The sequence below is a fragment of the Vigna unguiculata genome, chromosome 1, assembly GCF_004118075.2.
Source record: "Vigna unguiculata cultivar IT97K-499-35 chromosome 1, ASM411807v1, whole genome shotgun sequence".
Lineage (NCBI taxonomy): Eukaryota > Viridiplantae > Streptophyta > Magnoliopsida > Fabales > Fabaceae > Vigna > Vigna unguiculata.
The window spans coordinates 32,947,672-32,965,164 of NC_040279.1; the positions used below are offsets into that span (position 1 = coordinate 32,947,672).

Below are 17,493 nucleotides of genomic sequence, written 5' to 3' on the forward strand. Positions count from 1 at the left end.
ATAAAGAATATAGCTTACTGTGGTAATAAAATTTATTTAATAGTATTTTGACTTTCGAGGGTGAATAAATAATAAATAGGTATGGAACCGTGGACCGACATAAGAAATAATGGCTTGATTTATTTTTTAAATATTAGAAATAAATGAAGAGGAGAAATATGTTATACTTCTTAATTGAAGTTTGGTTGAATAAATCACTTTTTTACTTAATCACATGTGCATTGGTTAATTTAAGTTATATGAGATAGTAACAATTTTTTGTTTTATGCGTATAATTGATTTAAATTGGGTAAGTTGAATTGTATGATATTTGGCACGTGCAAATTGAAGTGTTGAGTTTTGAACCCTAATTCCAATTACGTGCAGATTTGAAATTGAGGGAAGAGGTGGCGAAATCAGAATTTGGAGTGACGCTTCAAAGCGTTTTTTTCAGTAGCTAGGGAAATTAATGTGTGCTACCATAGAATGGGTTCGTTAAAGAGTAGTGTTGAATTCAATACCATTCGGTACACCTAATTTTTTTTTGTTAAATATCATTCTTTAATATAAATTTATAATTTATTCATTTATTTATTTTACGTCTAACTTTTATTTATGTTTATTGTTCAATATTTTTCTGGGTTCTCAGTTCCTTCATTTTATCTGTGAGACTGAGTTAAATTATTGGTAAATTTTACTTAATATTTATGTTTTAAGAATTTATTTCAATTTGAGAAATTGTAGTACAAATCAAATAAATTGTATAAAAAGAGTAATGTATAACTAATTTTCATTGAGCTCAAAGGTCTAAGACAAATTAGAAAATAAGTATATGTACACTTTTCTTATAAACAAATTTATCATAGATATAAATTTTTGAAGATAAATTTTGTGATAAAATATACGATTGTCATAACAAGAGACTGGCACGTACACACGGCCACAGATACTGTGTGTACGTATTTTTTAAATATGTGTGATATTATATTAATAAAGAATAATAATATAATATTTTTAAGTTAATATATAAAATAAAATTATATTTATTAAAAATAAAGTGAAATATACCAAAAAAAGATGAGAGAATAACCGTTGATAAATAAAGAATATGAGAAAAAGCATATATATATATATATATATATATATATATATGATTTTTTTAAAAAATTTATAAAAGTAACGGTCAATTTTCAAAACTTTAATAAATAACTATATTTTAAAAAGTAAAATTGGTATTTGAAAATATGGGCACAAAATAGAAAATCATCTTTATATATTATTATAGATAATACAAATTTTTTGTAAAAAAAAAAATCATTTCGTCCGGTATATCATTATATTGTTATTTTTTTCATCACAGAATATTCAAGAACAATGTATGTCAATCAATTATAAATTTTGGTGAAAAATATTCATCGCAAAAGGGAACATTGTTTAAGTGAAGCAATGATGGTTTTGAGTAGATACTTATTAAACAAAAGCATAGCACTTAAAGCATGACTAATTGTTTGATGTGTATTTGGACTAGTTAAGTGAGATAGTTATATATCAGTTAACGCAAGTTTGGAAATGCTTAAACAAGGGTGAAATTTTGGTCATTTTGAATAAAGAACTAACGCTTAACACTTAATTGTGTGTTTACCGTTTTGTTTAGACTTTTATTTTGATGTAATGCAGTTTTCAGTTTATGTGTGTATGAGAAAATAACTCTCATTTTCTCTCTGCATAAGGTGTGTGCGTTCTGGTTTTAATTTATGTGCCCAACAAGGCTCACACTTCAATTTCCAATATCATCGTACATATAATTGATAAATAATAAATACAGTTAGTTATGAAGATATTTTCTTACAAATGTTACATTCGACATTTCTATACAAAATACTTGAATGTTTTCTTAACGTCGCTGGAAGTTAAAGATCTTCACTGATACAGCAAAGACCAATGCAAAAACTAGTGTGAATGCAACTATCACAACTGCAACCACTCCAAGAAAATCATGCTTGAAACCAAAGTAAGTTCTCACAAACCCTTCCACTGTTGTTGTTCCGTCACTGGATTCAATGGTTTGCTTTATATCTCCATATTGTGAAGCCACCAATCCATACAAACTCCAAGAAATTGGATTTGCCCAACTGTACCACCTCCACCATACTGGGATCCTCTGTTACACCATGCCAAAAAGGAATAATCAATATAATCATTCATATAAAGTACGAATGGAAGATGAAACTTACTGGGCGTGGAATTATGAATCCTGAGAAGATATTCCACACTGAATAAAAGCCAGCAGAAATTATAGTGGAGACGTGTTGGTTTGGGGTGACTGCCACTGCCATCATTCCATAGTAGGTGAAGTAGAGGAAAGAAAAGTACATGAAGAATAGACACCACAAAAATTTAGGCACACTCCACTCATAACCAATCATTGCATAAATTATAAGGCTATATACTGCAGCCTGTCCAAGTACATATGGGACCTCAATCACAACCTGCAACAGTTAACACAAATGTATATTAGAAAGAAGGAATGCAGAGGTAAATTAGAAAGGTGGAATTGCTTGCCTGAGCAAAAGCATATGGAAAAGCTGAATACATTCCAGCTGCTCTTTCCCTATAAAACACTGTCCTCTCAACACCAACTACTGGCTGCACTGAATTTGAATTCTTAACACCAAGAAGGAGAACAGCAGCATACATGGACCCCATTGAATTGAAAAGATCTTGTTGCTTTTCACTGCAATTATTCATGGCCAAATTTCATGTTTTGATCAAACACTCTCAACAAAACAAAGGAGATTCACATGTCCAAGTTTCTCGTTTGATCTTACATTTTGGAGCCAAGGTTCCAAAACATGCTCCCAAGCAAAACAGCTACAATAGCTGTGTATAGAAATCTTAGGGCAGTGTATTGAGAATTGCGCCAGTAAGACCAATGTTGTTTCCACAAGCAAGCCATGCATTGGGTGAAGAAGGAAGTTGAGTACTGTGAAGGAAAATAAAGGTCTTTGGAACCAGGAGCTGGAGTACTCAATTCTTTAACAAGTGCTTTGGTTCTCCTGAGTCAAATGCCAAAGACCATATATCAGCAACCATTCTACTTCTGAACTGAGAATAGTTCTTGTAATAAACAAAAACTTATTGAATTTTTTGATCTTAAGTGCTTTCTGTCAGGTTACTTTCGAGTCTGTAGTTTTATTGGACTGTAAATACCTGTATAACTCTGAATTTTTGTATACATCCGCAAAATCAATCCCCAATTCCAATTCTTTTGCTGAACTTGTGACTTCCATCATCCATGTTGCTGGATTATAGCCATCTTTAATCTTACTGATACCTTGGATTTCCTTCAGAATAAAAGAATGACAAGAGTGAAACTTTTGCATGAAGATGATGATTTGAAGCAAAGCACGAGTTCAGTATTCCTTATTTTCATAGCATTTCTACTTTTACCTCAAAGTAACTAATTAAATTGGAAGAACGATGTCCAAGTGGCCCCGCATATATCTCTTGCCCCCCTTGCTTCATCAACAAAAGCTGCATTTTGATGTGACAAAAAGGTTAGAAACATGGTTATGGAAGAGAGCAGAGTAAATTTGCTACACTGGTTCTGCTTTTCACCTCATCAAATGATTCAAATATGTCTATGCTAGGCTGATGAATGGTACAAACAACTGTTCTTCCAGTGTCTACAGTGTTTCTAACCGTTCTCATTACAATAGCAGCTGCTCTTGCATCTAGCCCAGAAGTTGGCTCATCCATGAATATGATGGAAGGATTTGCCACAAGTTCAACTGCAATTGTCAACCTTTTACGTTGCTCTATTGAGAGACCATCAACACCTGGCAATCCGACTATTGCGTGCCTTAATGGTTTCAATTCAACAAGTTCCATGACTTCCTCAATGAACATCTGCAACCACATTAATCAGTGTCAAACATCGAAGTGTGTTCTTTTTTTTTTTGACACTCATAATCTTGTTTCCTTTGTTATTTATGACTTAATACTTCCAATCATGAATGGTAATTGATTCCAGTTTTGGCGCTTACAGATTACTGAGAAAATTTACTTGCAAACTCTAATGTATGGGCTTGTCACAACTCAATCCAGAAAAGGCAATAGTACTAGATTGTTTCAATAAGTCAGATTAGACAAGAATGCAGCACGAATGAAATGGTTAAACTAAAATGAATAAGCCTGAAAGACAGTAAAAGGCATAACATTTAGATACCAACCTTTCTTGTTTGAGCATTGATGTCCGGAGACAATCGGAGCCAAGCTGAATAAACCAAGGATTCATACACAGTAACATGAGGAGAGTGGATGTCATTTTGCTCGCAGTATCCTGAAATTCTTGCAAATGTTTCTTGCTTCTTCTGATACCCAGAGATTGTGATGTTCCCTCCAACATATCCTCCAGTTTTTCTACCAGCAAGTACATCCATCAGAGTTGTTTTTCCTGCTCCAGTGACACCCATCAGAGCAGTGAGAACACCTGGCCTGAAGGATCCCGTGACACCCTTCAAAAGAACCAATTTATTCTCAACAATTCCTTGGTTTCTCATTTCCTGCAAGTATTTGATAATTTTTAATCACAGTATGTATATGCAAGAGTTTTCAAATGGTTTGTTTCGTTTCTACATTACCTGTGGCATGTCCACAGCATATGTTACTTCATCAAAGGTAATAGAATGTGGTTCAAAAGGAAGAACCATTCCTCTATTGCTAGTGGGTAAAGTATGGGAAGGTGAATTTCCACATATACTTTCGCCCTCTCTCACTGTGAAGTAGTTCCAGCGTTATCCGTTAGATGTAATGTGAATTGAAAATGAACTATTACAAATCTAGACTTGACTGTGTTATCTGTTGTTAAGAGAAGAATACCTTTAATTGAGTGCTCGGTAAAGTTATATTTTATGTATCTCATCACATTAGTTCCTTTATTACCAGTACCACCATTTTGTTCATTGTTTTCAGGTTCTTCTGATATAAAAGCATGTTGCTTCCCAGGTGCTGCAAAATCAATTTTATCACATTAATAGATAGATATACCTTATATGGTTTATTGAATATTTAAGTTGAAGATCCTCACTGCTGAAATACGTAAGCGCAAGGATGTAGCCAAAGTTGAAAAGTAATGTATATCCAATCAAAACCGCAACGCCTATCCAAAACCAATATGATTGAACGAAGAATCCCCGTGATTTCAAAACTTCGATTCCAAGAGGCTCCGTAGAGTTTGGTAGAACCTATCATAAGAGATTATGTTCAAATATAATGCTATTTATATAATGAAGAACACATACAAGTATATATTATTTAAAAGCTTACATGTCCCCATCTCTCTGTAAGGAACTCATTATTTACCAAAGCATTCTGTCCATACATCATAGGTGATATCCAGAAGCCCCATAGCCACCATTTTTTTATGTTGTCTGGGGCATAAAGAGAACAAAAGTGCATTGTTAGCGTAGAACATAATGAAAAGTATGGCATTGGTCTATTTTGTATTCATGGTACCTTTTGATAAGATAAAACCACTCATAGCAAAAAGGATAGTTAGTATAAATGACCCAAGAGTTAAAGCTGCTTTCAATTCCCTTCCAACTCCTGCAATAAATCGGAATAGTGCGGAAGCCATCTGGTTCACTAGTAAAAGAACAAGGTAATGTCTAAAAAATCTGCATATTGTAGACATAAAATGCATGTCATTTCTTATTTGCAGGGTCCAAGTAGAAAATGAGACTAGAAAAGATCAACGAGCATGCTTGCTGAGTATGTGTATAAACAAAGCTCTTTTTACCTTCCAATATTTGGATCAAATCCAATGACATAGTATGTTAGGAATATCCAAACAGCAACTTCCACAAAAGTCATAGGGATTTTTAGGATCCATGCAGGAAGAGCATAAGCCCATGAAGGAAAAAACAGATTATCCCTTTGCTTGTAGAAAATAGGAAGCTTCATAGCGACCATTGAAAGTTCAGCAAATCCATTGAACATAACCACAACCAGGCAATAGAACAATGCACCCACATATATCCCCCCATCAGTCACCGAGTCTCTGTGCATCTCAGTCCGTAGGAAGATGGTCATGGTAATAAATGCCATTACAGCAAGCTAAAAGGAGGGGGAAGCTATCAGTATGATAATAAAAGCTTTAGATAACATGACAATAAAATGAACCATTCTAATTTCCAAACCTACTTGGCTCAGCCTGAAGATGTAAACGAATGAATTTCGTTTTATAAGTAAATATTCTCTGGATAAGCAAGCTTTTAGCAACTCCCATTTTCCCACTCCATATTTTTTGGTTGTCAAAGCAGCTGGGTGACTCTTGGACTTGTCAAATTCAGTAGAGAGTTCTTGAGCAAGGCTTCTCCCAACATGAAATGATTTATGTGCCTCTGAGAACTCTTTGGCTGTGACAAATCTATAAGGTTGATCTTTGTGTGCCCAGTACTGTTCTTGGTCTTTCCTTGATGTTACCTATAGCATAGTAATCAATGGCCAAGATTTAATTTATAAAACTCTCTAGTACTTTTGCAGACAGTTTACATCATTGGACAATAGACAAGGACACTTACTTCTTGCAAAAAGTCTGCCACACCTTTCCTCTCAGGACATTGAAAACCCAATGATTCGAAAAATTCAAGCACATATTCACGTGGACCCTGGTACACTATATGACTATCAGAGAGTAGAATAATGTCATCAAAAAGATTGTAAGTCTCTGGGGCTGGCTGCAGGAGTGAGATGACTGTGGTTCCTTTGAGAATGTGAACAGATTGCTTGAGTGAGTTCACAATTTGGAAGGTTGTTGAGCTATCCAAACCAGTAGATATTTCATCCATGAATAAAGCTTTAGCTGGTCCAACCAGCATCTCTCCTGAATTTACAAGTTTATACATTCATTTTATTGAGTGGTGCAAACTTAGTACAATTCGTGATAAAAAAAATGTTTTTTACCTGTTGTAAGGCGTTTCTTTTGTCCACCAGAGATCCCCCTTAACATTGCATTTCCTACAACGGTATCAGCACAGATCTCCAGCCCTAAAATCTGCAAATAGAAATGAGTGATTAAAAGAAAATATTATAATGAGTCATGATGATTGGAGAAGCTTCAGAAAGAGTAGATTTTATACCCTTAGGATGTAATCTGTTATCAAATTTGCCTTCTGGCCTTCAGTTGCTACAGCCTGAATATTAAGAGTCAAAAGGACAACCACTTAATATCTGTATGGAAAAAAAGAAACTGCTGATTCAACTATAATTAATCGAGATGGCAACTGTTGGGGTTGGTGCCCCTAATTTTTGGCCTGGCCCAAAAGCTTGGAGGTGGAATCAATTTGGTGATGAAATAATTTTGAGTGTGCTCTTGTGCTAGGACTTTTATATTCAAATGGGACAAACACATTCCTTACAAGTGATGGACTCTGTTACCTTCATGTAGACATCAATATCTGAATCAGGCATGATATTTTCCTGTTTTTCTCTTCTGGACAATTCTGCAAGCAAATCTGCATAAAGCCATAATTTTTACACATAATCAAACCTTAAATTTCACGGACAATGTTAGCATGTGTTTTCAACATTGAATTTAAACAAAAGACATTATGGGCAGACTAACCATAACGAGTTCCAACTCCTTGGACTCTTGCTGAGAAGGCCAAGGTTTCTCTGACCGTCAATTCTGCAATGTGCAGATCATTTTGATTGACATATGCTGCAGTTCTTTGGGGCACAAACTCATCCACCCCATGACCATTATAAGTCACCTTTCCAGAAACCTGACCAAGAAACCACACTATATTATCTAGAGATACAATATTAAAAATAAAGATAAAAAACACATGAAAGTATCTTTCGAACAAACAAAATTATTTTCTTTGATGCCCCAACCTTTAATTTTGGATCAAGTCTTGCTGCCAGGGCCAACAACAGTGTGGTTTTTCCGGAACTTGGAGGGCCCAAAAGTAATGTCATTCTGAACAGGAGGAAATGGAAACATTATATTGGTTCTGAAGGTGCTATCATATTACGGTATACGGGTCTAGTCTACGAACAGATATATAGAACACCATTTTCACTGTTACCTGCCAGGCTTTATTATTCCACTAACATCCTGGAGAATACGTATATGTTGCTTGCTACTTCGTAGAATACAAAGAGAGTTCAACAGACCCTTTTAACGAGAAAAAGTGAAACCAAATTAACAAGTTATAGAACTCCTTCTGTAAGGTCATGTTATATGTAAGAAAGCTGATACCAATACTCACCTCCACAATATTAACCATGAAGTTAGTGAAGGTAGGCAAAGCTCTGTTTCCTACACGAGCTTCTGCTTCGACATTCAAGTTCTGAAACCGAACCTCTATAGCAGGAAGATCAATCCCAACTCTGATGTCATGAAATCCAAGGAAGAAAATGGGAGGAGAAGGGCCATTCATGAGTTAAATTCGATGAAAGACACACAGCTTCATTAATGAAGAAGAAAAGAGAATGGGAATCAGACCTATCAATACGTTCCCTTAGCTTGAGCAAAAACTTCTCGTTATCCTCTTCAGCAGTTCTGAGCAGTCTCTGAAGCAAGACTCTCCTTTCTTGCAACCCAAGTTTGTGCACATCAATCTCATTCACTCCCCCTTCGGATGAAGTGAGCAAAGCTTTCCTCATACGCGAAAAGGTGGGGAGTTTCTGAATGGCAGCCCATTTGAGAGCCTCTTCATCATCCTCTCTGTGGAATGAGTTTGAGAACATATCCTCACCACTCTCCCTCCAAATGGATGCACTACCATTCCTGAAACTACCCCCACTCTCCATTCAACCAGACAAAAGAACAAAACAAAATACAACCTTAAATACTGCAGCCACCCCTACGACCTAGTATCCGTTTCCCAGAAGCAAAAGCATTCTCAGTTTGTTTTGCCGATGTTTGTATGTGGTTGAAAGGATCCCATTCCTTTCCCTTAACATGACACACGATATATATGTATGGAGATTGAGGAAGGAGTTAAAAGCATGCATTTTTCGCAGGGTCAAACATGGTGGGTGGGTTTCGAAGTGGCAACATATTCATATCTGCGCACAAAAGTTTTGCAAAGTTCATTAGAACTGAGAGATACGTCGAAAATGATGGCGAGATCACAGCCATGTGTAGCCACCTTCACGCGGTGAAGATGCTTATACTATTTTATTAGTTCACACGAGACAAATATTGAATAAAAGAAGTATTACCTGTTAGACATATGGGAAGTGGAGACCCTATATTTTAGCAAGATATGTATCAAAATTGAGTTGACTTTACTCATAAATAAATACATTTCTATTTTTCAATTTGTAACGTAAACATAGTACTTTCTCTCTGCAAGAAAGGTTACATTTTTTTATGGACAGCAGAACCATATTTTTTTTATGTGAAAACTGATGAGGCAGCAACAGGTTGGCGTGAGTAGTAAGCACATTTGGCCTTAAGGATTTGATTCTCAGGTCTTGTGATATGATATGGATCAAACATAGTTGGAAGGAGATTCGTAAAACTGGGTAGAGGAAGAAACTCTTGCAAAAAGAAAGAAAAAAGCTATTATTCAGATTCCTCTTTCATCAAATCTTAGGATCACACCTCTAAAGGCATAATAATTATTGTTTGTTTTGACTAAAATGGGTTACTTTGTTTTTCAAATTACTAAAGCACGTTTCTTTCTAATATTTCTTAAAACGTTGAGTAGGACCGAAAGAGAACTTTCTGTTTAATTTTCTACTTGTGTGATTTTACAAATTTTCAATTTTATTTTGGTTGTTTTCTTTCCTAAAATGAGTCAAATTTTGGTAGTTTAGTTTGAAACGTACTACTTTTGTCATTTTCAAAGCTAAACTGGTTGTTTACCTTTACCAAAACTAAGTTACGCATTTTTAATGCATGCTTTAATGTTGGTATTTTATTAGGATCCTGCTGACGGTTTTAATAGGACACTAGAATAATTATTGATATGTTTTAAATTTTATAAGAGTGTACAGTTAACTTAAATATTAAATGAATATTGATATAATAATTTAAAATGTAATTTTATTTTATTTTAATGGATAAAAATATTTATAAGTGATATACAATTTTAATTAATAATTTATTTGATATACATTTATTAAAAGTTAAAAAAATAATTAAATAGTAAAATATAATTAATATTACTAAAAATTAAAATATAATTAAATGTAATAAAAGAAAATTAATTTGAATGTGTGAAAAAAAATATTACGAGAAAATAAGAAATTCTTTCACATGAAAATATAATATATTTTTATCACAGAAATGACTATAAATTTTGTTTTTTTTTTTTAAAAAAAAAGAGATTATTCCTTCACTAGTATGTGTACCCGACACAAGATTTCAAAAAATTATAATATAGTTATTATATTAATTTGAATATTTAAAATATAATTACAATTTAATATAAGTATTTTATTTTATTAAATTAAATAATAATATTTTGATTTTTTGTATAATAAAAATGTATTTTTAAGTTATTTATACATATTTTTAATGAAATATATTGTATATAATTGTTTTACTAAAAGGATGCAGTAAAATGTAAATAATAAATGATATAAAATTATAAAGGATAGATCATGAAAAAAAAAATGTAAAGAGTATACTTGTAAACATACAAAGGTTAGATGATGAAGAAAAATGTAAAGAGAAGACAATCTAAAATTATAAAAGATAGACTATATGAAAAAAAAAATGTAGAGTAGTGATTGTTTGTAGTTTAAGTATTTGTTGGTGGGACCGGAAGCATGAGAATATTGTTAGAGAGACTTGTTTAATTTGTGTATTAATAGTTTCATCTAATAATTATAAACACACCTGAATATTTTGTTTATATTTATTGTACTGTATTATCATATGATAAAGCAATTTTACTGTATCATCTAATGATATAAGTGAGAACTTCAACATTGTATTTTGTCAATATGATAAGCTTGTATTGTGTGACCGTTGAGATCATTTTGATATGTATCATCTAATTAATGTATCTTCTCATTAGGTCTCCCATATATTATTATCTCATGATCTCAATTTACATAGTCAATCATCTGATCAATAGACATTGAATATAGTTGACCTTATTATTACTATTACTATTTATTATTATTATTATTATTATTATAAATTATTTTACTATTATTTATTATTTATATTTGTTTTATTTATTGTCATTTATATTTATTATTAATTCTCATTTATTATAATTTATTACAAATAAGTTTATTATTAATTATATCTATTTAAGGTATTTAAGAAATAAGTAAGGAAATTCAATGAAGTCTCAAATTATTTTTTTTGTAAAATTTTTAAATGTTTAACCCTTTATTACTTGATAGTTCATATATTAGGATGCTTATTTTTTTTTTTTTGTTTGTTGCTTTTTGTTTTGGCAAAAGACAAATACTAAAAACTCTCTTGACCTAAAGTGAAGTAGAGAACACTTAAACCAAAATAGTTTTGTAATTTGGTCGGGGGAGTTAATGCTCTATTTATAGGTAAACATTACAAATTGTTTTTATTTTCAAAATTCAAGGAATATTCTAGTTATAAGGATAACAAAAAAAAAATACTAAGATAATAACAAAAAATCACAAAGATAATAACTACATACAAGATATCTCTTTTTTTATAATAAAATTTAAACTAAATACAAGACAAATTTAGGTTCAATTCTTAGACATATAAACTTTAAGTCGGCTTACAGACATTTAATATTCATCTTTGAGTATCGAGTTGGGCCTTGAATGACTAGGACGGTACATGATAAGTGTCTAAAAAATATCCATTTTGCATAACAAATTAGACAATTATCTTAGGTGGAAAAATACTTTTCTCAAGAAAACATGCCTTCTTTTATCCAAACATCATGTCTCTAACTTTTTGGATGATAAATGAGGAATTTTAATAACATGTCACTTTTTTGCATAAAAAGAAAGAAAACAGGTATCTAGCAACCGAGTCACGCCAACCCAGCTTAGCCATAACAATTGATAATATAAAATGCAGTCAAAAGTCCTACTGTTGAGCCAAAGGAACATTGCTAAGCCACAAACCTGCAAGAGTATTGTTCATGGGAAACAATTTATTATGAATAAGTTTATTATTAATATTATCTATTTATATTATTTTTTATTTATAATCAATGATCTTTGATTTAATTACATTTATGTTAAAATACTTCGATGGTCCTCATTTTGGTTCAAAAATCTCAAATTGGTCCTCGAATTTTAATTGATCTCAATTTCGTCCTCATTTTTGTAAATGTGTTTTAAATTAACCCAATCGTTAACAGTGTCAAAATTTTTAACGTTAACTTCATTTTAATTATCTGACGTGGCTTGATTCATTAATCTGAGGACTGAAAAATTTGTACGTGGCGTTATTCATTAAAATAAGCATTTGTATGGAAACCCTAAATTACTGAATTAGGATTGAAACTGAGTGTTGAAGAATGACGACTGGGAGGGCGACTCGCGTCAATGCCGTGAACGTCGACGAAGGTGAGATTCAGCGTCGTCGAAGGTGAGCTCGAACATTTCAGTGTTCGATTTTCGAGCTTTAGTGTCGTTGATCGTAGTCGTTCTTGAGTGCCACACCGTGAAGGTGAGTATCAGTTCATCCTTGGCTGTTTAGGGTTTTGTTGGTTGGGAATGATGTTGTATGGCTTTTATTTTGTGATTAAATGTTGCTTGTCCCCCCATTTTCGACAATGAAATCGTTTGATTGGTGGTCCCCTATGCGACTTTGTTTTTTAATCGGTGACCGTATGGATTATAGTATGTGGTCCCGTATTCGAATGTGTTCCCCCATTTTTAATTGCTTAAGTTGTGGTCCCCCATTTCAATGCATTGTTTTGTGTTGTCGTTGTTGGTATGAATTGTAATATTTGAATTCCTTTGGGGGCAATGTATACAGGGTGCATATATAGCCATGTCTGTTGATCGTTTTCAAGTGGTGGTCCACCATAGTGGCCACTTTTTTAGTAATGGGAAATTGGAATATGATGGGGAAACAACCACGTGGTTCTGTGACCCTGATACGTGGGGATATTTTGAGGTTATTGCTGGATTAAAAGAGTTAGGACACGTATCTGTGAAGGAGTTGTGGTATAGTTTAGGAGGTGGGACTGTCTTAGAAGATAGGTTGGAGCTTCTTTGTGATGATAGAGGGGCCACTCATATGGCAAACTTAACAACGTTAAATGGTGCATTTCATTTGTATGTGGTTCATGAAATGACAGAACCTGAGATAATCAACATGATAGAGGGTGTTGGTATGGGGGAGGTTGGTCCTTCTGAGGCTGATGATGTAGTTAACTATGTGAATGAGGCTGATGAGCATGGGGCAGCTGAAGTAGTAGAAAAGGAGGGGGGTGAGGGTGAGGAAGATGTTGAAGTTGAAGTACTTGAAAAGGAGGGGGGTGAGGGTGAACAAGATGTTGAATCTGCAGTACTTGAAAAGGAGGGGGGTGAGGGTGAACAAGATGTTGCAGCTGAAGTAGTGGAAGAGGAGAGGGGTGAGGGTGAGCAAGGTGTTGCACCAGAAGTAGTTGAAAAAGAGGGGGCTGATGAAGGTGATGGAGTACAAGAAAATGAAGGTGAGCCTGAATCATTGAATGAGGAAGGTTTGGTTGATGTAAATATTAACAGTGATGGACATAGTGATTCAGATTGGGATGGTAATGTGCCATGTGCTGTTGAAAGTGCATCTGATGGAAAAGGTTGGTACACAGCACAAGAGTCGACTGATTCAGATTCTGATGAAGTAAGGACTGAGGGTGGAGGGTCAGATTTCGAGTGGCAATCAGATGAATTGGTTAGTGGTTCAGACATTGATGAGGTGAAAGATGATTTTGAAGGTTATGGGTCATTTCCTACATTTACAATGCCAAAAAACATGGACGACTATAAATGGGAAATAGGAACTTATTTCACAGAGAAACATGAATTCATTGAAGCAATTAGAACCTATGCACTTGCAAATGGAAAAAGTTTAAAATTTGTAAAAAATGACAATCAGAGGGTTTCAGTTAAATGTTTGGGAGCAAATGGAGAATGCAATTGGTATGCTTATTGTGGTTATATGGGTGCAGTGAAGTCATGACAACTTAGAAAAATAATAGATCAACATACGTGTTCTAGAGATTTCAACGTAAAATTAATGAATGCAAAGTGGCTAAGCAAGAAGATGGAAAAGACAGTTAGAGAAAACCCTAGTATGAAGGTCATGGACATTCGTGACAAGGTCAGTAGGAAATGGAATGTAGGTATCTCTAGAAATATGGCTTTTCGGGCTAGAGTTATTGCTAGAGATCACGTGGATGGGTTTTTTTCAGAACAGTTTAGGAGAATATATGATTATGCACACGAACTGCTGAGAACCAATCCAGGTTCCTGTAAAGCTTAATGTTGAGAACACAGAAGGTGAAGTTATATTTAAGAGATTCTATGCATGCTTGAAGGCATGCAAAGACAGTTTCACGTGCTGCAGACCTTTCATTGGATTGGATGGCTGCTTTCTTAAAGGAAGGTATGGTGGCGAGTTACTAATAGCAATTGGAAGAGATGGTAATGAGCAGATTCTCCCTCTTGGATATGCTGTTGTAGAAGTAGAAAATAAGGATTCGTGGAGATGGTTTTTGGAGCTTCTAATTAATGATCTTGGTGGGGATTCAGTTTGTGCAACATGCACTTTTATATCAGACCAACAAAAGGTTATTCCTTAAACATTACCTTTATTATTTGAATTGATTTATATTTTAACAGCATGCAGTTTGCAAATTTTGACATCACTATTTTTCACATATACACACAGGGTCTTCTCCCAGCTATGCAAGAACTTCTTCCTAGAGTGGACCAGAGATTTTGTGTTAGGCATTTGTATGCTAATTTCAGAAAGCAATTCCCCGGAAAAAATCTTAAACGTCTCATGTGGAAGGCTGCAGGAGCAACACATCCACAGGCTTGGGAGAAGATAATGAGGGACATTAAAGAGGTCAATGAAGAGGCATTCAAACACTTGATTGGTATTCCTCCAAGGTATGCCACCATGAATTGTTACACCATATTTACTGCATCATTAATACATACTGATCTGTTTATATGATACTAGGTATTGGTCCAGATCTAGATTCACTGTAAGAGCCCAGTGTGACACCTTAGTTAATAATATGTGTGAGGCATTCAACAGTGTGCTAGTGAAGACTCGAACAAAGCCAATAATAAGTATGCTGGAGGACATTCGTGTTTATATCATGAAGAGATGGGCCAAAAACAGATCTAGGGGAACAATTTGTGGTTAATATTGACAAGATGGAATGCAGCTGCAGGAAATGGAGCATCACTGGACTTCCTTGTTGCCACGCAATTTCTGCCATAAAATTTTTGAATCTGAAAGGAGAAGATTTTATAGCCAATTGGTTCAGGAAATCAACGTATGAGGAGACGTATAACTCAGTAGTTTACCCAATTAATGGTCACCAGTTGTGGGAAGTTACAGCATATCCTGATGTCCTGCCACCAATCAAAAGAATTATGCCCGGAAGACCTAAAAAGAAAAGAAGATTGGAACCTTGGGAGCTGAAAAAGGATGAGACCGCATTACGAAAAGGAGGAGTTCGCAAAAGGTGTGCTGTGTGCAGGGAAATTGGTCATAATAGAACTGCTTGTCCTAAAAAGCCACCGCCACCACCAGAAGCAGCAGGACCATCACAGCAAACTGGCCCACCAGCACCATCAGGCCCATCACAGTAATCTGGCCCACTAGCACCATCAGGCCCATCACAGCAAAGTGCCCCACCAACAGCATTAGCCCCATCACAGCAAAGTGGCCCATTACCAGCAGCAACCCCATCACAGCAAAGAGGCCCACTACCAGCAGCAAGAGCACTAGCCAATCAGTCCCAATCAGTGCCACCACCAAGTCAATCTCAACGTGCATCAAGCAATCAAATTGTCCAACCAATGAGGAACAAACTCCAAGCTAGAAGGGGGCGTGTTTGGAAGCCTTGATGTTGTTTAAATCTGCTTTGTAGATGTTGTTTAAACTTTTGTTGATTGTTGGTTAATACACATGTAGTCTTTTTGGGCAGTCCACTGTCATGGTATTTTGAACAATATTTTGTGTAGGCAGTGGATATATGGATCTATTGTATATTCATGGTGTTTAAGTATTGAATGGATGGATGGATCTGTATGATAATTTGGATGGATGACCAATGTCTTTGATATTAGGTACCATTTAATTGATGTTGGGATGGATGTTTACAATGTTGGAATAAATAACTGTGACAGGAATGTGGTGCTTTACTCAAACACATATTTGTCCCACAGAAATCCAGTTACATGTACACATTTTATATCACATTTGGTGTACTCCAATACAGTATATTCAAATATATCCATGCCATATTTCAGTTCCAAAATCAAAATGCTTTACAAAAATCAATAATTCAAATGGATTTGTCATTACATTCCAAAGGTGCTGAAACTTTCATATTCATTTGGAATCATTACAGCAAGAACTTTAATACATGGTGAATAGAAATATGTTTAATACATACAACAAACAAACCATTCCAAACAACACTTTCACCATTTTTCCAATCTCATAATACATTTCTTGATACTTATTAATTTGTTTTCCCCTTCCCTTTCTACCATCTTTGTCTTTATTAATTTGCTTTGGTCATCCCTTTCTACCATCTTCGTTGTAGTGTCATCATCGTCATTCTTCGTAGGACCACATCTTTCGTCTACTACATTTTCACTGCACCATGAAAAAAAATTGCATCCAACAACTTCTTCACTTCCACCCTGTCCAACAAAAAATCAACACCACCAATTACATACCAATTACCAAAATTAGGTTTTCCAAATCCTAAATACGCAAAAAACATCCACCAAAACAACAATATCGTACCTTGAACTTTGGGTAACCCCAAAATTTTCTCCCCCTGTTCTTAGCCGTTCTAGCAGTTCTTGTGATTGCCTTCTCACCGCAATAACAAACAGGTGTTAAATCGGACCTCCTCACTGCACCTCCATGAGAAGAAAAGCTGGAATTTTTCATCTCCCAAGCATTGCAAGTGCAGGATGAGTAAGAATGAGAGGGAGACATTACCAATATTACCAATTGAGATCGCAAGAGACAGCTTCACCTCACCCTTTTCAAACCCTAACATTCAAATGTTATGAAAATAATTTCTTTTTAAAAGAGAAACTAAGAACATATGTGCCAAAACAAGTGAATGACACGTCAGAATACACAAAACAGCCACATCATCAGGAATAAACGCCGTCTATGAACTGATAACGGAAAAGGTTAATTTAAAACACATTTACAAAAATGAGGACGAAATTGAGATCAATTAAGACCATCGGAGTATTTTAACCTAAAATATAAAATAATTGATATTAAAATTTGAAATAATTAATTTGATTGGTATAATTAAGAAAACTCAATGAAACTTC

General features: G+C 34.5%; 1 protein-coding gene across 1 annotated transcript; it reads right to left on the bottom strand.

Moving 5' to 3' along the window:
- Positions 1–1,873: 1,873 nt before the first annotated feature.
- Positions 1,874–9,147, bottom strand: LOC114194064 (pleiotropic drug resistance protein 1-like). Its single transcript, XM_028084110.1, has 24 exons — positions 8,492–9,147; positions 8,256–8,376; positions 8,073–8,161; positions 7,879–7,963; positions 7,607–7,766; positions 7,420–7,496; positions 7,122–7,175; positions 6,946–7,036; positions 6,564–6,865; positions 6,184–6,465; positions 5,780–6,096; positions 5,497–5,657; positions 5,308–5,411; positions 5,069–5,225; positions 4,861–4,989; positions 4,623–4,756; positions 4,212–4,544; positions 3,598–3,888; positions 3,430–3,513; positions 3,190–3,323; positions 2,808–3,035; positions 2,542–2,713; positions 2,214–2,468; positions 1,874–2,140 (listed from the first exon to the last, which is right to left on the bottom strand). The coding sequence occupies exons 1-24, from the start codon at positions 8,797–8,799 to the stop codon at positions 1,874–1,876; spliced, it is 4,335 nt and encodes a 1,444-aa protein (XP_027939911.1). The 5' UTR covers positions 8,800–9,147.
- Positions 9,148–17,493: the final 8,346 nt, after the last annotated feature.